Source organism: Varroa jacobsoni, unplaced genomic scaffold, assembly GCF_002532875.2.
Source record: "Varroa jacobsoni isolate VJ856 unplaced genomic scaffold, vjacob_1.0 scaffold_824, whole genome shotgun sequence".
Classification (NCBI taxonomy): Eukaryota; Metazoa; Arthropoda; class Arachnida; order Mesostigmata; family Varroidae; genus Varroa; species Varroa jacobsoni.
This window is the reverse complement of record NW_019213726.1, coordinates 290,073-312,780: the sequence shown is the minus strand read 5'-3', so window position 1 is coordinate 312,780 and position 22,708 is coordinate 290,073. Positions and strand designations below refer to the sequence as shown.

Sequence of the window (22,708 nt, the reverse complement as noted above, 5' to 3'; positions counted from 1 at the left end):
TCGCTCTAGGCAATAACGCCACCCAGCAAAACGTCCCCCTACCCTCCTATCTAGTTACCTATCTACCCATCCACTGCCGAAGTAGCCTAGTTGTAAAAGCATATTTGGACAACCGACGCCACTCGACCCCATTGATTTTTGCACTATCTAGCCAGACTGGTAGAAGTTGAAGGAAAGCAAAATGCTCGCAGCTATACGAGTGGCGTAGAGCTTACTACGCACGGTGACATCCGAACGTAACTTTTTGAACGTATACAAGCGGTTAGCGGATAGCTAAGCGTCACGTGGAGACAAATTCAAGCAGTATAATAGTAGTCAATTTGTAATTAGTTGTAGGATCATGCCTACTCGCTTACTGATAACCATGTTAACGCTTCGATGGAACAGCTATCTATATTTGGATACTTTGGCAAGCATCCTACTTTTATTGGGCCTCGATGATTATATAGGCAGACATCGCTTTCAAGATTCAACACTTCATAGAGCTCCTATTGCCAGACAGGGGCTGGAGCATACAACGACAATGATTTTGAGTGTGGTAGTAATAAATGTTATATCGCATAGAACCGTTTATTGCTTTTTGCATTATCTCTGTCTAGAAATGGTATTTTGGACTTATGAAGGAAGCGTCAACCTTCGCCTTGATAATGCCTTCCTTATGCCATCTCTGTTCTGTAACAGAAACAGAGAACCTACGATATCGTAAACAGCCCGCTATCAAGTCTATGCTACCTGCCTATACCTGAATAAATGCGAATCAATTAGTTTGAATAAAATATCAATTTAGAAGGTTTATCCGATCTGCACTGATAATTGTAGCTTCTTCTTCTTCTCTCCGAATCACAACAAATCAGTGGCGCCTTTCCTTCTACAAGTCGAACCTGTTGTCATAGGTAGATGGCACGCACGTACATACGTGCGTGCATGCATGCGCGATAGCCCGAACGTATTAGATATTCAACGTTTTTTGCGTCTCGGCTGTAGTACGCTTTCTCTCGTCCAGAGTCTGCGTTATTTCTGATCGATAATTTGTATTATAACGGAACGGAATAGCTAACAGACAAATCGTGTTACTTACTGGCGAGCCTTCTAGAATCGAGCATGAACACTTTTGTTGAAAAGTGAACTGGTGCCGGGGCAATCACGTAGGATAGTATAGTATTTACACCGGCCGAGTTCAACCGAGAGTGAAGAATCACGTTCCAGCAAAAATGGTTAATAGCAGATTATCAGCCGATTTTATATACAGGAACAGCGAAGTGCCATAGCTTCCAGCGCTACTTGAACAGATGTAGTATATATTGTCACTAGAGTTTCTTAATTTGAATTCATAGCGGCACATGTATTTATCGTTTCTGGGTTTTTTTTTCAATTTCTCGGGATGTTGACCCACAATGGCTGGGCTTACATTATCGAAAACTTATGAATTACATTTAGAACATGCATTATTATTATTATTACTATCATCTCAAAATGCTTTTTACTGAAATTGATGCTAAAGACATGTTATCTAGGCTCACTTTCGCACTCCCCTGCGCGAATTTTTTCATGACCACAATCCACATCTAGCAGCCATTTGGAACCGGTAAACACAATGTTTATCTAATGCCAGGTAATGGATTCAACCCGTATGTCAGAATCCCTATTCAGAACAACGTAACGTGCGAGGGCGTGCCCGAATGCGACCAAACTTCTTTTGCAACTTGACTCATCATAAAATGAACAGAGTCAGTTCTTATCTAAACCCTGAACCGGAAGGCATTGCCAACGCCCTTTCTTTGAGTCACAGTACATCATCACTAATACTGGAAGATTCGTGTATACGGAGCGCGATTATTGCAGGTTGTGTCGTCAAACCGTCAAGGCTCAAACGTGACGCATTGCCGGACGTTGAGGGCGGATGTTGATGCTGTCGCCGTATGCAAATGTCATCATTTACTACTTTTGCTAGTTCAGCCGTTACATTATTGCCAGTTTCCACAAAGACGACGCTACGATTATGACTCGTATCATTACTATTCAATGCCGCGACAACTGATTCGAGATGAAGTGAACTAAGCCGAGCTATGAAGAGACCCTCGAATGCGAAATGGTACTGGACACGGTGGGCAATAGTCGCTTACGTCCGCAGTCTGAGCTATAAACATTAACTAAAATGTTGGTGAGGTGGCCAACACATCGATCGTCCACAATACCCTCCGATCTTTGGCCACATATACCTGCTGACTGCCGGCGCCGATTCCCAGCGTCCGCCAAAGCTTGATCCGCGGACGGACGCGTGTATATAAGCCTGTGTTCATTTACGTAAGTTCCTCCATAGAAAGTGACTTTGCTTACACTGTATAGCACAATGGTCGCGAATTCAAAGAACCCATTATCGCTTTTCAGGCGAACGGCTCATCTGTTTGACGCGGAGCGATGATGAGACTGCGTGTCACTAAGATTATAGCGGCCATTGCTAACATTAGTACATCTTAAGCGTCCGGGCCGCATGAAACTGAACCGCGATGATGACTGCGTTGTGGCCAGTTTAGCTGGTTGACTCAAGTGTCCCGCCCTTTGCTAAAGAAGGCCGTGCCCTGGCACTTTTGCAAATTCTGGGCAAACCCACATGTCGGAATGTTTCATTTTGACGACACTGCTATAACCAACCAATTGAGGTATATGGCGTTCACCATTACGGTGTTCGTTGCCTCTGGCGGTAAATGTTTATGCTTCTGCATAGAATAATATCTTAACATTGGTCCGACGAACTCGCCGATTGATTTTATATTGAAGTGAAAGTTAAGAACTTTGTGAACTACCAAGTATCAATAAGTTTATGTCTCGAGGCAGTTATCAGCTTTATTTGTTTTCAGTGATCCTATTGCGAAATCGTGTACGAAAGGGATTGTTAGATATTTACTACGGACGTGCGGACATACTGTCAACATACATTTTCGTATGAATGCAATACGGAACAGAATTCCGTATTGCACTGATACGAAAGTTGTATTTTATTACTCTATGAATGTTAATTAGTCTAGTCTTAGAATTACTCTATGATGATATGTTATATGGACACACAACGCTTTTTAGATGGGCTATGGCCCACCATATCTTGGACGTTTCTAACCTAAACAAAAGAGGGCCTGCAAAAACGCGATACCCCATCAACCTGTGTCTACGCAGCTCCTGTTGAGCACAATAGCTTAATTTTGGCTGGCATCGATGACAACTTTCGCAACTAAATGGGAGGCCTACAGCCTGTGCAGCATACATCATGTATAATATTCGTACTGCTACAACGAAAAATTCGGATAGGAAAATTACCATCGTATCATCTAGCATCACGTAGACTACCCTTGACAGTGAAGACCGTTTGTTTGACTCTTTGATGATTTGGCCATCGGTGACGAATCAGCACGTCATAGTCATTCCGCCGTGAGAACGCCGTTGTCATCCCGTGGGCAACCGGCCCCCGCTTCAACTGCCGCCGCTAGCACTGCTGTCTCTGTGGCCACCGCCACCGTCGTTGCCGATGCCGCAGCAGCAGCTCCTAGTGAATTTGTTCCCGGCTGTTTTTCCGTTCGTGGTGCTAGTGCCATCTTCTTTCGCCTGATCTGCCTGAGTGTGGGTGTGTAAGTCACCTGCTCGGCTAGCCATCCATTTAGCAATCCAGCCAGTCAGTGCTCCAGTGCTTGGGATAGCGTTATATACGGCGGTGTAGGAGCGGCCTATCGTGGACAGTCTGTCGTGAGCGGTACCACCCCCACCACTGTCGCCGGTTATCCGTCTGACTTAGTCGCTGTATGCTGCTGTCATTTATTATTACGTTGAACCAACATCGTCAGCTATGCGGCGAGCTAGAGATGAAGGACCAGCAGTTAGTTTACTGAGTGCGCGTGAGTTTTGGCCTATGGTCGGTCCGGACGTGACGAGATAGCCTCCCCGACTCGAGGATAAACACACTTCGTCGACCTTGTTTTCGCAGTTCTAGTCCCTTCGAATATCTTTCAAACGCAAACTGTCAGGGCTAAACGAACCAATGAGCGTTCTTTTAGTTGGGGTTTGTCTTCTGCACCTCAACGGCACGTCAACGGGTAGGTAGGATAGCTAGCGGCTTTACGCAAAGGCTGGGACTACTGAGATCCTGTTTGAGGAAAGGTGTCCCAGCTTAAAAAAATTCTTAGGCCAGTCACTGCCGTAATTTGCTGCAGACGAGCGCTTGAAGGCCCAAAGATGATTAGAAGGATACCGAACCAAACAGCGTGGTCGTCCCGGCTTACCTCATATTCATATAGATATACACATATTAGGAAAGGATAAAGCTAAACCTAGATGATGGTAGGTTTGTACCATATAGACCGGCTCGTGCCGGTTTCCTGTAGAAATTTGAAGGCGTGTGAGCGCTAAGGAGATCGTATACACATTGTGTAAGCCTCACACTACGCATCGCGTGAAAGGATGCGTCGAAGAAGGCGGAGTACCGTATAATCGCGGACCTAACAACAACAACAACAGCAGCAGTATAACTAACTCAAGGTAAAGGTTGCTCTCAAAGAAACTGGCCTACGAGTCCCATTGCTTCAACATGGACATGCCATGAGGTCGACGATAGACGGCGAACAGATCCAACCAGGAGATAATGGTCGCAATCAGGAAATGAAAGGACAAAAAGCAACGGCGTCTCCGGAGCCATCGTTCATGACATTACTTCTCTGTTTTTTTTTTGGACTTTTTTGTGTCCGGTATGTGGTAAACTTCAACATAAATTCGCCCTGAGGAACACTAGGTATGGCTGACTTGGCTATCGCAGTGAACGCGTTGAAGCGTACTGCTTAGCTCGTTCGGACGGACATCGACATTGTGTGTTCACTAGTTGAATGTGTCTGATGGATAACAGCGAGCACGAACTGTAAACTTGTCTGTGGGGGTGTTTTGAAGCTTTAAACTGAAAATGACCAAAGCTATGTAGAGAAAGAAAGAGCCCTGGACGTATTGGACTTTGGCTTATTGTACAAGCGAGGTGGTTTATGGAAAATCTTTTATTAAGGAGAGGAATATCACTTTAAATAGAAATTTCTCCAGTGTTGGCCTGGCCTATTCTTTGTGCGTTATCACCGTCGCCGTTATCGTCTGTCGTGGTCGTCCTCATTGCTGTTGAGCAATAGCCGTTGTATGGCCTATAAAAACTAAAAGTTAGTCCTCGAACCGAAGCAGTGTATCGTTTTCTCAATTCAGCTCTATATGTGATTCAACGCATACAAGGGTCTCAGCTTCGAACTCCGTTTCCGCCCCTTTTGGCCACCTTACGATTGCTGTCCCACTTGCTTTCTTGCGACGCCTTCGAAGAATTGCCATTCCAATGCATTCTCTATTACATCCGCCTCGTGTACGAATCTTCTCTAGTTCTCTATCGTGGTGTGGTTATGAGAGTCGTAGGGGTCTATTGTAGCATCATCGCGGCCATGTATAACTGGCTATCAACACGAATTCTCACACGCATAGTAAGTAGCTTCGAAGAAAAAGAATCCGATGGGTTTGACAAAGAGACGTGCACGCGTGTTCTTTCATCTCTACATTTTCGCATACAATCTATTTCACTTCTTTGCACACAGTTCACAGTGCACGATGCTTGTTATGGCTAGTTTACTGTAGGATTGGCCCATTACGGTGGCAAGACGCACTATGGTAAATAATTCCAGTACAGGATACCAACAGAGACGCTCTCACAATTTCACGGTGCCCCAGTAGAGCAAACTGACTGGATTTCCATTTTAAAAAAGTGTCGTACGATTAACATAGGCCGAAATTATCATTATATTAATATGAAGCATTAAGTAGTGCCTTATCTATCATCAAGTAAGTAAACAACCAAAAGCATACGTCTTTTAAAGACAATACACGCGAACATATCATGTCTTTTGTATATTTTAAATGACTGCTTGAAAATAGGCAATAGTCGATCGTGTCAACGAAGCCATGACAATGAGAAGGTCTTTCACGCAGAAACGTAACTTGTTTTCGGCCGTATCGTCAACGCACTAGCCCTATATGCTTCCTATTTGTTTACTAATAAACGCCGGAAGCGAATCGCCTCCTTTCTCATTTGGGTTCCATGTGGCGGCCGCTAAAACTATTAATCGATTGCCTTCAGGTCAACTGTTGTGTCTTTTTAGGTTTTCGGTTGCCAGTCCCTGAGAGAACGTACACGCGGGTCAAGGCCTCATTTCGAACAAATGCGTTAGCAACATGTTGACTCTGGCATTATTATTAAATGGCATCAGGTCTGCCCACCAACTTGGAGCAGGATTGATAACGTGCTAACACGAAATAGAATCTCTATGGTACCGCACAAGTGTTGTGTATATTGAATCGTTTTAATTATGACGTTTCCATACTAAATGTTTGCTTTCGTGATGTGTGTTCAGCGCTTGAATAAATGTTTAATCAATATTACTTGTATAATGAATACGTCGATCCGGTGCCGTGGCCATAAAATATCTACTTAGGAAAAGCTGGCCAGCTTTTGTAGATTCGTGGTCGGTGACGCGACGTATGCTCTGAGGACAAAAGGTACCACTGTATAGTATGAATATAGGTTTATATATATATAAGTTCTACATATTGTACAATAAAGGAGCGTCACGTGCTAATGTTTCAGTGCAATAATAGACGGTAAAGGGGCCAAGTTTTCTTCTGATTGTCGTAAATAGAGCCGTGCGCAGAGTTACTTTGAAAAAGGTTGTGCGCAAGGTACGATAGTTAATATTGATTCTACATACCCGTCAAACATATAGGTTAATGACTATCATATTACGGCTATATAGTGGGTGACAGATAAATGACAGCAGGCTTGAATAGAGATGATCTTTGTTCGCACATCTGTTGCTCGACCAAATGATCCCGACACAAACAGCATACGCTTACCTACAAAGGCAAATTTCAATTTCGATAAATTCTGTTGTGTAGTTATAGAAGCGCTTCCGTCTGAGCGACTCTGGATAATTAAATATCGACACCTGCGCTTGAATCCTAGCCTTCACAGCGCTACCTGTTCTGAACAATGTTTCGCACAATGAAACGCATCGAAACTGCTTTCTGGGTTCAAAAAGGACGGCACCTTAAAGCATACCTATGTCACTGCAGGCGGGCGCTCGATCTTACTTTTCACATTCGGATGCTTGCGTTATTGGCGTTTACCTTCTTGTGTAATACTCGAATGGCTACAATGAGAACGACCGGCGGTGCTTCCAGTGTAACTGGTATCGAAAGCAAGCAAGCAACCGATCGGCTCGAATCCACCGAGAAGAGACTCTCCCTTGCCAGCAGAAGCACAAAAGCTACGTAAATGCGGTAGCCGTGAGGCTCTCGTATTCACTTCTGTCCCTTCTCGCTTGAATTCCCCGCTTCGCGCAGAGGGACCACCTCTTGCATGTTTTCATGGAAATTGCTGTTTACACGCGTTCCGACCGCAGAGACAAGTGACGCACAGCAGTCTAACATCGAATCTAAGCGAACTTACTCTATTACTTTCCTTCAGCGGTCAGCGGTTGCTCGTAACTTCTTAAGGTTCGGTCCGTTCCAGCAAGTGGTCTCCTTGCAGGCCATGCCAAGATTCAAAAAGGAATGTGGATTGAGAGAAAAAAGAGGCGCCGGAATACATCGTACGACTGGCGGCGTAAGGAATGGTGCGCTCATTGAAACAAAAAGCGTCCAAGCCTTGTCTTCTCGTTTAAATCTTCGTCGTACTCCGTGAAAGGCCGGTTGGAAAAGGAACGAACGTTGAGCCTGGGACGCATACCGCTGAACTATGCGACACCGCAAATTAACTAAGATGGTTAGAAGTTAAAGGTTCCGTGGGCCATTCTTAAGGGTCCATCTCTTCGAACAGGCAGGTAGATGTGGAATTAGAATGGCAAAAAGCACAGCCGTGGAATAGCGGTGAGCAGTGATGCTAGTGATCTCACGAACAACAACGATACGATTATGTTGAACGGCAAAGACGATGATGCTTGGAAATCGTTGAAAAGACGTAAGATTTAGATATGAGACCCCACGTTTGCTTCGAATTCGAAAAAAATGAAATGGAAAAGAATAATATTGGATTGATGCGATCCTAGGATGGATCGGTATGTCTGAGTGAGATTAAGGAAATTTGGTAGCCATACATATATCCTTCTCCGCTGCCATCTGCTTAGTTCTTCACGCTGAATAAACAACAGCCACAAGGCTGTTTGGATGACTCTCTTCCTGACTGCTTGACTGGCTAGCTGGATCGAAAGACCTGCTTCGTCGTAATCGCGTCTCCCGTTACGCGTTTGCCATGCTCGTACTTCAAGTCTCCGCCTTCGAAGCCTAGGAGAGCAGCTGTCAGTGGCAGAAGACGCTCGCTTGCCGTGGAGCAGTCGGACGAGAAATGTTTGTATGTGAAGAACAGGGGGGCGGAGGACTCTAGCCTAGCACCCGCCAACCAACTGGCGAAAATCGATCGCACTTTCGCCTTCCGACCGTTGCCCGAGTCATCGAGGGCGCAACCAGATCCTGTGTTGCCGTCAAGTGTGGTCGTTTTACAACACAATCACACGGCCATTGGCCAAGAAGATGATGTTAAGCTATGTGGTGTACAGATCGTTAGTAAACAGATGCCAGACAAAAACCACCGTCAACGACAAAATCCTAATCGAGCCAACACATACAAGATAGCTTAATCGCGCATTGCATGAAAAGTAAGCCTTTTTCTCTGCACCTTTCAGCCACTGACTGCTTCCCTTCATATGTACGCTGCTTGCCTATGTACGGGTGCGTAATGTATGTAATGCTTTGGATAAATTGTTCGATAAGTGATTTAGTAGACAAAACCGATGGACGCATTAATTTAATTATGTTTTGTTGAAAGAAAACGCTCAATAGAAAATAGCCATTGCCTTATAAGATGAATGAAGAGTGAGCTGAAATCGAGGTGATCGATAATGTCCAGCATGACGTTACACGCGTTCGGCTATTCTGATTATTTAACGCGTCACTGATCACAGCGACAGTTTACCTTCTCTAAGCGTCTTGTGCATTTCAGTATCTCTCGATTATCTCGGGACCATCTATTATTTAAAGCGTGTACTACGAAAGCAGAGTCTCTCCATTTATGCGAGAAATAATTTGTAAATTATTGAAAACGCACAATGTCTATGTATGAAGCATCGTTGGACATACTAATCCCGTAAGCCGTCCGCGCCTATAGCTTATAATATATATGGATGTCAGTATAGACAACTGAATAGGAACAAAGATTTGGTCTTACGTGATCGGCGGTTTTGATCTGATCTGAAATGAAGTGTAAGCCAGGCTGGTAGGTGATAATCACACAAATAAGCACAAATTTTACCTTTAGGCACTTCATTGTTAATGGGTTAGTCTATCCAAGAACGCATTAATGGCAGCCGCTATTGCAGTGCTGTTATGTTAAGCCCAGTTCGACCTCTAATCCAGCATTAAATATAAACTAATTCAACTCCTTCTCTATGCCGCCAACAAAACATATTAAATATTTCTTTTTCTAAGTCTCATGGAAGGGGACTGCACTATGCAATTTGCCATGTGAGGTACAAAAGGGGAGTGCCCTAGGAGCGTCATGCTATCAACGTTTGTCTCTCCCATTGAGAACGTGCCTTTGCCACGCTTGGATGCTTCCTTGAAGCTCTTTTATCCTCACTACATCCATCGGCATATCCAGCCATTACCCAGTTCTTCAGCAAGCGATCAGCTGCGAAAAAACACAGACATGCAAGGATGAGCGGTAGTGCCCACTAGATACGATACACTGACGACGCCTTGCTCTCATTTATGTATACAGCGAGCGCTCAGTAAACTCGGACACAAAATTCCCTGCATCGCAGTGGAGGCCAAAACTGGCAGTTGGCAGTTACTCGAATTGGAAGTGTGCTTAAATTAACCCTAACAAAAAAGCACGTATCTCAGCATCAGTGGTCGACACACAGCTTCTTCAACTCTAACGAAACGGGCTGGGTCGCTTAATCTACGTGCAGCATGTGATATCGCTAACGCCAGGACCTAGCGAGGTGCCACGCGGTTCGTTCCGAAAGTTCTGATCAAACATAACACAGTCCTACTATAGGATGCTGGCACAATTCGTGCTGTTTAATCCAGAGTGTAAACATAACCCCGAAAGAGCACTTTAACTCAACCAACCACTATAAGGATGACGGGACTCCAATGAACACAATACTAACCCGTCAACATTATCTTGTATGCAGTTTACCGTGCAGAGCAAATGGTGACCAAAAAACATCGCCGTTCAGATATTTTCAGGCCACCTAGATACTTATGTTCTCACCAACGGTCCGTTAAAAAGTAACGATGTCGACGAGCAATTTCAATCATGGTACGTAGCATTTGTATTTCTATCTATAATAAGATATAGGGGTTACGGTACTGTACAGAAAGTAGGAATCCACAAGCTCTTAACATAAAACCAATCGATTGATAGCTTATTTTCACATACGACAACAATCGAATATTATTCATTTGGACCTATTCATTTTATAGAGTAATTGCGTAAAACAGCGACGTACGTCACACCCCACATGTGTGATTTAAAATGCCGAGAGGCACTAACTAAAAGGAAATTAAGTGTTCAAAAATATACTCTACAATCAAGTATATTTGTCTACCCAGCTTTTCAGTGATTAGTTAATAACACATCTCGTAACCTTACCTCAGTAACTAGTCCGCTCATACCACATGTGCCGTGTACGGCAAACTCACCTTCAACCTATTTTCTTCATAATGACGATAAGGACAGTGTGACCTATATAGTTTAGGGTCAAAAGTTCGTTTGCATATACGAAGCTGTATGTACTCACCATGGATTGAACAAACATGTTTCATACACTTTGTGATGCGCACATTGCCGTATTTTTTTCGACGTATTTCTGTTTTTTTTTTTCATTTCTTTATCCTTTGTTTTTTCGTCTCCGCACACACAGTCGTACTGACGTTCTCGTACACAAAGCAGAAATTAGTCTGATCTCTCAGCCAAAAGTTAATTCCTCAATTATATAACTGAACCTTTTGCGTGTATTTAGACTTCACAGCCTTGGCAACTACCTGAAGCTATGATAATACTGATGGGGAAAAGCAACCTCTGTGCTTCTAACCGGGAATGCGTTTCTTTCCCTGTTATATGTAGAATAGATGAGATTGATTGTCCCAATGATGGCAGCAGTACAAAGGGGCAGTTGCTTTCTGTAAAGTTGACGTGTGTATGCATTTATGTATGGATCGTGTGTAACATGAGGTTCCGCGTCCAGTGGTGCCCACACTTGTACTGAATAGGGCCGACCTGAGTTAACCCTCCCAGTTACAACATACATTTCTACAAATACAAACGCACGCATACACACGTATAACTACGATCACCGAGATGCACACGCGCAAATACGGTAGGCCACGTAGTTTGTCGTCGGTTACGGTATAATAACGCGTGGCTGTTTCTACATCTCTTTCCACTCTTCATACATTCGCTCGCCTCCCCCCCCCCGGATGGGTGACTCCGCTCGCGCTGGTAAGATGAATCCACTCTGGACAACTATTTATGAGAGTGGTTCGCTTGCCAAACGTCTGCTTAAGATCCCTTCTCATTGTGGTCGTCAGCGTCGCCGTACTTGTCGGCTGACCCGGCAGCTCGCGCCGGCGTTCGGTATTTTATCCCGTTGTCGGCGTACGAGACGTGGGTGGATTCGCTTCCATCGCCTTGCCTCGCTCAGTTCGGGTTATTCAACGTCGAGGGAAGGGCGCAAGGGTGGCAGGAAAGAAGGATAAATTAGGGTAGCGACTAGCAACTAGCGCGATGCGCAATGCGACCAGACGAGTAAACGGACGAGCTACGGCCAAGGTAAACTGGTAAACGAAAAGTCAGGGCAGCTTGCGCATATAAGCGCTAGCTAGAGCAATATTTTGTACTCTTGACGGAACTTTACGATAACGCCAGCAGCAACAAAATTTTTGTGATTACGATGGCCATTGCCGCTACTTCAGGGCGTCGTTATTCCTCGCTCTTTGGCAAACCTCTTCTCGAAGGCAGCGCCGGCGGCGGCGACGACGACAAACACAAATCAAGAATTTACTTGGATGGTTTGCTTCGGTACACAGATGCAGAGACGCTCCCTATCACTATTACTTTTACTACGACGATTGCTCCTGCTGTTCAGTTCTACCGGGAGAGGTGATTTGTTTTCCATAGGGACGCCGTTCGAAACAGATATGGACTTGTTCTTTTGATGTATTGCATGCTAAATGTGATCATCAATGGATATGCATGTCATTGTTGTAGTATGTCGCGAAAAAAAGAACAGTAAAATACGAAGTTTACATCACTAGATGCCTGCCATCTTTTTGCGTCTATGATCTGAGCCCTACACAGCTTACCTGTGTACGATACATTTGTCAATCAAAGCTTTACGCAGGCCGAACGAGTAGGCCCAAATTGCTCATTTAACCTCCTTTTATCTGAACGTAGCCATGCGTGAGGAATGACTCTGGAAAAAGTGGCGAAAGTATTGTGAAATAATGCCGGCTTAGCGACTACGAGCTGCTACAATACAAAACCCGCTATTTTGCCTTCTAAGTTTTACTAACAACCGTGCTCGACCTAGCCGACCTGCTAAACAACTGACATGTAACATGGAAATACTGTTCCTAGCATTAATAAAAGGCGCCGTCAAGCAGACTCTTCTAGATAAAAATTTGTTTTCTGCGCTAGAGTCGTCTACCATCTTTATATGCCGCGACTGAAACAAGTCGGCGTACTCCCGCCCAATTGGACAGAATACCCCGATCGCATAATAAAAAGTCTTTTGAAGTGTGGAACGAATATGCGATTTTATATACGTCTGTATATGTACGTATTCATATCCGTGGTATGCATGACACGTGGCCGCATTTCCTATGTAAGTCTATGTATGTATCCATTTCAAAAGAATCAACTTCGTGCAGACAAGACAAGGTCCTCTATCTAAGAATGTTTTTGTCTATGCACCTGTTCTGTTCACGGGTGTCATTCGTTCCCGCGCAGCAGTTTTGATTAAGCTAACGGCTTGCTGTTAGCTCTTAGGGGGTCTCCATTCCGCTGTATAAAAACCCGTACTTCTCGTGCGGTTTATACCATAGCTTTGAATGCCTGATTTCATTTACTTGGACAGCTGACTTAGCTTGTTCCCTAGGATCTAACTCTGCTGAAATTCGTTATCATTGGCAGCACGTTGACAGACTCTAGCCAGCCTTTCGGTCCCCGTCCCTGTGTAGTTCGAACAGATTCCATGTCAGTATCTGCCCTGATGTAGGTCATGTTAAACGCGAAAAATATCCACTGAAAATGCTTGTCCCTGTTACACGCTAAATCCACGGTACGACTATTGTTTTGCGGCAAATTGTCATACATGTATCATCGATATTGTTACTTATGCTGGTACTCCTGTTTCAAAAAAAGCGGTGATAATTGCAATAGTTGTTAGTGCTTCCTTTGCTTCTGATAATAGTATTCGGTAGTAAGATTCCATCTTTGCGCCCAACAGACGCTCCGGCAGCAGGCAGCTAAACGTGTAGGTCCACGACGAAAATGGAGAGGCACCTCAGTGTGGCCGTCGTTCCGTTCGTGTGCGCGATCGGGTGTACATGTCTGCGTCTATCTGTGATGATAAGACAGCTGTCGACGGCCGTTTGTCGCCGCTGTTAGAGACGCCGTAACCGCTCATTGATGTGTGTAAGAGATACGTTTGGGCTAACGCCACAAACAATGAAAGACATAGAAACATCTCGAAGTCTGCACCTGCACGCACATACGCTCGCACGCGCAAGCAGAAACGAAAGAGGACCCAGTCGTAAAGAAGGTGGACTGGGGCTCTAAAGGTAAAAAATCCGAGTCGAAAAGGTGCAGCGGAAAAATACTGGATTAAGAGAGACGGACGCACACTCAGAAACAAATAAACGCGGCGTTTTGTTCCTTGAAGTATCACAACAACCTGCTGCTGATGGCAACGGTGGACCGGTTTGATTGATTACGTTGTTTACCTAAAAGGACGAACGGACATCTTGGAGCAAAGTAACACGGAAGAAAATTAAATCATTTATTCCACTCTAACCATTAGGCGAAAGGCCGGTCACGTCACTGTTTAGTGAAGGGTGGACGCCTTAGACTGCCTTTGTGGTGACTGTTTTATTGTGCATCAGTTCACAGGCCACAGGCGCCCTCTAGGGGAAATGGTGTTAACTGTTTATATGTTATGTTGAAAAAAACGCCGTCTTAAAACTTATGACAGCATAAGAAAGAACATATGATTCTTATCACAGTTTGGCTAATCTGTCCAAATTAGCAAAGCTAATATTTCCTACACGAACTTCTTCGTGCGTTGTATCATACGTAGAACCAACTGGTGAACGTGTCGTGCTATAATATACAATTATAATAACAGACACCGCATCTATAGTAGAACGACTATAGCGAAACTTCAACTTACTTAAAACGATGTTATTTTGTGATCATTGGAATTCGGGACAGCGTACAATAGGAACGATGAGCGCAACAAATAGTTTCCTTACTTTTCACACAGTCGACAGCATTTATGCGCCACTCAAGTTGTCCGAAATTATCAATAAGTTTGTTGTAGAATTAGCTACGTTGATGTTCATATTTGCTCTCCCGTTTCCTTTGACTGCGTAGGTCTGTGTTACACTGCTCGTCACCAACCATCGATCAGGTACGAGCTAAGTTCAGTCTATGTTAAGAAACGATAAACTACATCATTTTACGCAGTAATAGCTATGTACGCTTTGATATGGCACAGTTGGAATTTACCGAGTTCGTCACTCACTTAGAGCTTCGATACCGTTGACCTGTACATAGTCCCGAAGCGGCTGCAATCCATAACAGGATCGAGAACAGGACAGGTGTCGGCGGCGTTAAGAAACAGCAATCCTCCCCGAGTAGAAGAGACGATGCGGCGACAAGTGGCTAGATAAGCTGGAGGAAAAGTATCGCCAAAGGTTACAGAAGATGATAGGCATATAGAGTGATACATGAGTCGATTGAATCCTTCAGTGGCCATTGTTTATCATGACGCCCCGATTGATCACTGAAGCGTGTAACCTGTCTCCTGCACACTCAACGAAATCGGCATTCTGTTCGCTACGCAATTATCAACGACAACGAGAGCACGAACTGCACAGAAACTATATGTCCTTAGAATTATAGCAGTCCTGCAAATTTTCAAAGTATAGTACAAACCGGGCCGAGTATGGCAAAGGAGCGTGGATCAGCAGACGGCAAGCTGATGTTTGTTGAAGTCGCCTTGCAACAATGATTCATTTGAGAAATGCCCAGCAGTTGAGACGTGATAAATGATTTGCAAAAAAAAAGGCCCTTCGACTACTGTAGATACGCGTACGGAGAATAATGTAAGTTTGCTGACAGCGCCTCGTCACAAAGCATCTGTAGGCCATCCAATGCTTATACGGGACCACAGGAGGAGTAAGTACCATGTCTCTAAGAAGTGTGCAGAGGTTCATTTAGGAGAATAGAGCAATTTGTTGGAGTTGATACTTTGTATGAATCACAATTAGAAAAGGTTAGTACAAAACGGTTCCATTGATCGTGTACGTAAGGTGGTCTGTCTAAGTAAAATATATTTTTCGCACAAAATACGGTCTATATTTATGCTGTTGTATCACTCCATTTAGGTAAGGTTGGTTTAGGGAAAAAAAAAAGGTTGTAGCCGATGTTTTCAGCGACTAGGAGACGATAATATTTTAAGCTAAAGATTGTTAATATGGAGCTGTTTGCACACATATACGTGTCCAGTTGCATTTGATGCACTGAATATTATTTTTTTTTTTTCGTTCTCCGCAAATTTGCTGCATAAATATATTAATTTTGGCCATTCCAATGGACGTTCAATTTCCCACATTATTTCAATGCAAATTAAAATACCTGGAAATAGAAGCAAGGGTTATAACCTTTTAGCCGATAACGTCTTTTGGTCCTACGCGGCGAGTAACTTTGCACTGTTATTGGTGCAAGGGCTTCAATGTGTCGTCTTAGATGAAGCCAATAAATTTGACAGTAGTGCTAACATTTGGGAAAACTGCGCATTAAAAAAGGGACTAGAAAGATAACGCGTACGCCTTTTGATCACGGAATGGGGAATCAAAACAATTACGCTGCTTTACTCGCATCAAAGAAATACATGATCTATGATTTCCTCACGAAACGTTATGACGTATTCCCCACCTATTCAACCCATTGCCTTCGAATCTATGCAGCCTTTTAATTGTAAGTTATTCTCTGTGGCCAGCTTTAGGTCGGAGTGCGCAAAATGTGCAGATAGTATATTGCCTTTGTCCTAAACATGGGATTTGCATTTTCTATTATTTGTAGTTGAATGTTTGATGTTGAATCACACGTAATATATATATAATATCTAATATTATCCGAATTGTTCGTGGCCTCTGTCTACGCAGGTGACATCCATTGCTTCAATGAACTATAAGGCGAAGTCGATCTGCTTTGATAACATATAAGGAAAACGAATGTCGACACACGCTTCACAAACAGCATTTTTGCTTGCCTGCACGCTGACAAGAAAACTCATATAATTCTATATCCTTTTAGCAAAGTAAAGCGCGTCACTATGAAATCGAAAATTGTAGGCCTCATCATTAGATTTCTATATAAATCGTATTTTATTCATAAGTTAACCAAATGACAATGAGGGAGTCCCTGAGATAGATTTCGTTGCCACTTATTGTCATTAATCATAGACGGTTCTCACGGTACTCATCGTTATGATCATCCGTGCTTAGTAATCTATAAATAGCAAAAAACTCAGCGTTGATAAACGCGAATCTTATCTTAAGCAAAACGACACTACCGTGGATAGGTGGAAGAAGAGTTAAGACCAGAAATGCAATTTAGTGACACGTCTTCTGTATTACGAATTTCTATGATAACTGGAATCAATATTGACTTTTTGCTATTGTTGATTCCTTCAGAGCTATCGTGATTGCAGTCTGTTCTTGTTTTTGTTTCTCCTTAAATTGGCCACAGGTCTCAGCTTTCTAATACGCGTCCAAGGCTTTTTGCAGTTACAGCTTAGCACAGTTTAGGAACTAGGCCACTGTGTAACAAATCGTCTATTGCTTAAGCAGTTCGGCTAAAGGGGGACGCCACGATTCATCTGTTTCCTATTTCGACTATAATCTTAGCGGTATCCTGGGACGATACTTCGAGACCGCGTAACGATGCTAATTCATCAGTAAGCCCAAAGGATATCAGCCATCGCATTTACTATTTTACTACATACGTTAGCCTGATAAATTATCGTCAAATGTCTCATATTTTTGCTAGTAAGCATAAAAGTCGCAGAGCTGAACTTTCCACTGAAGTGGCCACGAATATAGGACGGCTATGTCTTAGGTTGGTCCTCTGAAGCTCATTTCCATATTGACCTGGGTTTTCTCATATTGGCAGCGCTGCTGATTCTCATATGTGCCTCCACGTCACAGACCAAACTACTGGTCTCGTTTACCCCATAACTCAAACCGTCTATATATCGCTCTAAACATGGCCAGGATATGGATCCGCTTGCCCAAATGCTGGTCCCTGAGAACTGGCCCAAGTTTTCTGGGCCACAAGGCGATTCCGGGACTCATATAAGGTGTATATGACACAAATATATTCTAGTATGTTTTTTTATATTATACATGATTATGCAAAGGCATGTACGGCTACAGTTGAGGAAGGTGTTTTCATATGGCTGATTTAGAATATAGGGAATATTAGCGTAGCACAACAGTAATGTTTAAGCACATTACATCTAAAGCTTTTATCTTGTAAAAATTTATAACACCCTGTATTGACCGAGATCACAATTATTCATGCCTAGAATTTACTATTACCTGCAGACCCAACAGGCCCAAAATATTTTGTTTGAAATTGATTGATTTATACAATTATTATAGTCCTTCACTTGTCATTTATCTTCGCATCGTTAGTCTACAGGTTATATTTTCCATTAAAGATGGCTTGTCTCAAGACATCTCATATAGAGCCAATTCGATCATGGACATTTACTGTCAGAACGCGTGGGTATAATACAGATGATGAAAATTCACAATACTATATATATATACAAGCAGTTGTTATGACCCCTACCGTGACGAATCTGTGGACAAAAAGATGTTCATTAACCGTTCGTATGAGCGTTCGGTGTTTCGTTTGTGTGAGAGCTCTATCTGTTCGAAGAGCAATAGTACAAGATACGATACTTTTTCAAAAACTACTGATAGAACATTACCGGAACGTTGTTAGTAATATTGTCAACGATTTAATGAAATTCTCTATAAAGCATCCTGTTTACTACAATGCATATGTCATCGTTGCATCCACAACCACTGAAACAGAGTTGGCTTCATATACCTTCTATAGCAAGCACCATGGAAATACTGCATGAGCTGAGAAAGTTGGTGATTCCAACGAGCTAATTAAGGATCAACGAGCAAAACACAGTCATAGTTTTTACACTAGACGATATTTGTTTGTGCAATACGGAGTTGACAGTGCTCATTCCTAGCTATTACTACAAATAAGTGGAGCACAGTTATTTGTCCAAGCAAACCTAAGTATGTTCTATCATGATCTTTGTTACTACGTACTTTACCCATGCGTGTACACAATCAGTGGAGTAATTTAGTATTGCTTGTTCGTAACAGATCAAACGAGTCAGCCATGTCCTTTGCAATCAACGCCGGCGTGTGTACAATACGCTATAGCGAATCCAATGGCTCACGAAATAGGCGAACCCTTCACCGCAAAGAATTTTCAGCCAGTCCTCTGGCTCTATCAAGACTCCATCAACTGTGAAGACAAAAGTAGAAAAAAAGTCAAAGCAATCGCCAAAGCCAAGGCTTCGTATATAGAAGTTAAATAACAATAATACAATATACGATAACTTTTCCATAGTCTACGTGTTCATAGGACCTATACACAGAAACATACACACATACATGCAACTGCATAAAAACAATCGGCCTTACTATAACACACTACGTAGTTCTAACGAATGAGACTTTGTTCGTAGTGTTTTCAGTCACAGCTATAACGATAACATACTTACAGGCATTTACGTACGCCAATAGTAGCTCGCCGATATCAAGCGTTGAAGCTCTTGTGAGGGCGGAAGCAACGACGATGACTAGGATCTACAAAAGCGACAATAGCGAACTCACACCCGTAGACGGAACAGAAAAAAGGCCCACGAAAAAAATGGATAAAGATTTCGTTTGCTTGCAGTTGATTATTTCATCCTCCCGTATTTTTGTGTGCATGGTGTGCAGTGTGCTGGTCTGTGCTGACGTCGCGGCGTCAGCGAGCAGTCCGTGACTCTTGGATGTCCGGTCACCGTGAGGGAGACGGGGAGAGGAAAAGTGACTTATACTAAAGGACCTGACTGAATCTTTGGAAATAACAAAAAGATGCAAACAAAGATATACGCTCCATTTTTTGTTTCAAATAATTTTCTCATGCTTCTTCAACCGATTTCTGTTAGTAAGTGTCCCGGCAGAGGGACCAGAAAGCATGGTCCGAAATAATCGTCTACTGCTGAGACTAGAGATTATTTAGTTTAATAGCACTTCCAAATGGCCTTGCGGTGCGCTATGATGACCGTCACCCAGGTCTCGGCTGTTTGGCTTTCTTGTAACGAACACTTCGTATGGCGTCTTAGATTACTACGTGTGCTAACCGGCTGCCCTTCTATGATCCTGCTTGTTCTACAACACAGCTATTCATCATTAAATCTTTCTATAAAGTATTTGTAGCAAACGAATTATATCGAGCTTCAGATATAGAGTGCCCTGAAAAGTAGTACCAAATATGCCAACTGCCTCCTTAGTTGTACAAAGTTGTTAGAGAATGATGGACCCTGAGGAAAGCAGTGGGAATTGGCTGGATTTGTCCATTGGGACTTGTCGATCAGTTTTCACCAAGATGAGCAGCTTTAAAGGGCAACGGCCTTTCCTGGTCCTTCATGTCTACCTCCCGCGAAATTCCCAGTTTGCATGGTAGCTATTCTTAGGTGACGTACTACCACCCTGTCTCCTCCTCCCTACAGTATCCCTCCGTCTGCTCCATGGCACAACAATATGCTGCTGTTAGATCATTGAGAACCGTCAACCATTTGGCCTTTGAGCTGCTGCTGATCAGCTTCCCACAGGCATCGGAGACATACCTCCGGACAGTCAGGTAGTCAGTCAGTTAGTGTTGAGCTGATAGCCCAGATCTATTATATCACAACTAAGAACTTTTCCTGTACCCCCAAGTAATCCCTCTTCCTCTACTACTAGCGTGCAGCATCGACGATTCGACTAGCAACTGGCGGAGCAAGCCATCGACACGGCCTGCCTGGCAACGTTGCTAGCCAGACGGTTCCGTGTATTCGTTCGCCTATGACCTCGCATGCTGCGCACTCACAGTCGCGGAGGCATACATTTGTGAGATATGCAGAAAAGCGATAGCCATGTGGACAGGCATGGGGCTACTTATACTGGGCTAAGGGGGGTGACAGACATCATCAGTGAGGAGGGATCTAGGCCAGGAGCAGAGATCGACCATCGAGGAGCATATTCAAAAAACATATTTCAAAGTGACCCGACGTATAGCACCTATCTCGTGCGTTCCGCTGCTCATTCTCAGTCGTTATTTTGTCTGTGGCCGGTCTCGATCCACACCTCCTCTCCAAACTTTTTTTTTTTTACTTTCCACAGAAATCGCTGAATCAAATGGGAAAGGACTATGAGAACAGGACTGTCCGACTTGATTACGGGTGACAACACCCTCCCTTGCCGCCGCCCGTCTCATGGTCTCGATGTATTTGTCGACCCCGCGATATCAACACCAGTATGACCAATATCTCGCTTGCTATGTCGATTTGTTATGATCGTTGCATAGATGGCCAACGATCATATACTCTAAGCTGACTAAACAACTTTACCCATATCAAGTCAGTCGGGTAAATGTATGTGTCTACAACCTTGTATTGCATATATACGCATAGGATTCTGAATCGTGCGCAGAGGACGCTTCCCGATGTTGGTTTGAGGGATATTGGAAAAACGTATCTTCTCCTGTACAATAGAATATCGCTAATAGGGAATATAAATGCGGGTGAAACGCACGTGTCGGCGTGACAGCATCTCCATGCCGGTAGAATACGCACATTGTAGCCTTAAGCAGAGAAATGAACCGACAACGGCGGTGAGTTGTCTGCAGTCGCATGTTCTCGAGGATCTCAGGGCCAATCGGAGGATGTATTGCAGATAATGGAAACGCCATTATATAGTAAATAAAACACGGCTTGGGATAACAGTAAACTATGTATAAAACGAAAGAACCTGTTCACAACTATAGAGAATTACTCGCCGGCTGTATTAACCTGCTGTGAGATGCAACCGCATATTAATCCTATACTGTTGTTGCTAAACAGATGAAGTATGCAGCTTGTTGTTATCATTTCAATATGTAACCATAGAAAGTGTCTTTTGACGTGATTTTTATTCTAAATATTTAAAAGAGTAGTGAGAAACATTTAGGCTTCACCGTACACTTACCGTTTCATAGTTTGTAGCATTAAGGACTTTATCAAGCCTAACATTTCGATTCGATCAGGTCTGTAACCGAAGGCGTATTTCACGTTACGGAGCTCGCACTCCGCGCAAGCCTTAATTTTTTCCAAGCAGACACTTGGCCGTCGAGGCCAGCGCAACGGCGGCAAAGAATGCTAGCGATGATATTCTAGATACTTCATCAGATCATCAAATATGCATCGTCATTGCAGAACTGGTACCATCGTCGTTAAGGGTTATCGTTAACGAAATCCAGCGATTGTGTTGTACGACATACATATCGAAACGATTCTTAAGATCTCAAGCGTCCGTTTATATGTTTGCACATACATCCATAACGGTACACCCGAAACGCTATTGTAGAATTAAGAAAATACCCTATTAAAATCCTTCTGATGTTTTTGTTCATCATCCGCTACTCGACTGAACCACTATGAAGGACTAAGGCGCTTGTAGACAAGGCACGGAAGACGTGCGGGCCACGGTTCTGACGCCACGCGATCGGAAGGAACTAGTTCCTTCCTTGTTGGCATACTCCCTATGGCTTACTCTGCACCACTGCGTCAAGCATAGGCCAAACACCAGCCAGCCCAGGCACAAACGGCTCTCTTCGTCAGTTTACTCAGTTTCATCGCTTCCATGGCTCCTTTGTGGGTACATAGCTACACACGCCGCATACATGTGATCATCATGTTACGAACAGCAGCCTAAGGAAAAGGAAGAAATAGGCGATCGGAGAACGATGCAGTATTGGCGGTACCGGTAGGTACTGATAGTTCCGCCTATATACACTACATATGGACCCAGTATTGGACCCAGAAAGATGAAGAAACCCAGACAGACGAAGAGGCTGAAAGAAAGAAGTCGGAGTTGAAGAAGAAGAAGCAGCAGCAGCACGCGAGGGTGTGAATGTGTGCACGGCTATCCCGCTGGAACAGGCCTTTTTTTTGGGTTTACTGGGTTTACATCGGACGATATATGGCCGCCGCACTCGTACACAACGGAACTTGCTGCCACTCTATGTCCAACAACTTCT

At 43.6% G+C, this 22,708-nt stretch overlaps 1 protein-coding gene across 5 annotated transcripts in view; it reads right to left on the bottom strand.

Moving 5' to 3' along the window:
* LOC111264161 (uncharacterized) overlaps nucleotides 1-11,671 on the bottom strand; it is a 134,627-nt gene extending 122,956 nt beyond the window's left edge. For 4 of the 5 annotated variants that reach the window (XR_015312584.1, XR_002682706.2, XR_002682705.2 and 1 more), the window contains exon 1: nucleotides 10,863-11,671. Coding sequence is in view for 2 of the 5 variants with exons in the window: in XM_086969965.1 (XP_086826091.1) it covers nucleotides 10,863-10,887 (25 nt within the window). In the remaining 3 variants the exon portion in view is untranslated. The remainder of the gene's footprint in view (nucleotides 1-10,862) is intronic. The other variant, XM_022839825.2, reaches the window with a different exon arrangement.
* Between the last annotated feature and the right edge of the window lie 11,037 nt (nucleotides 11,672-22,708).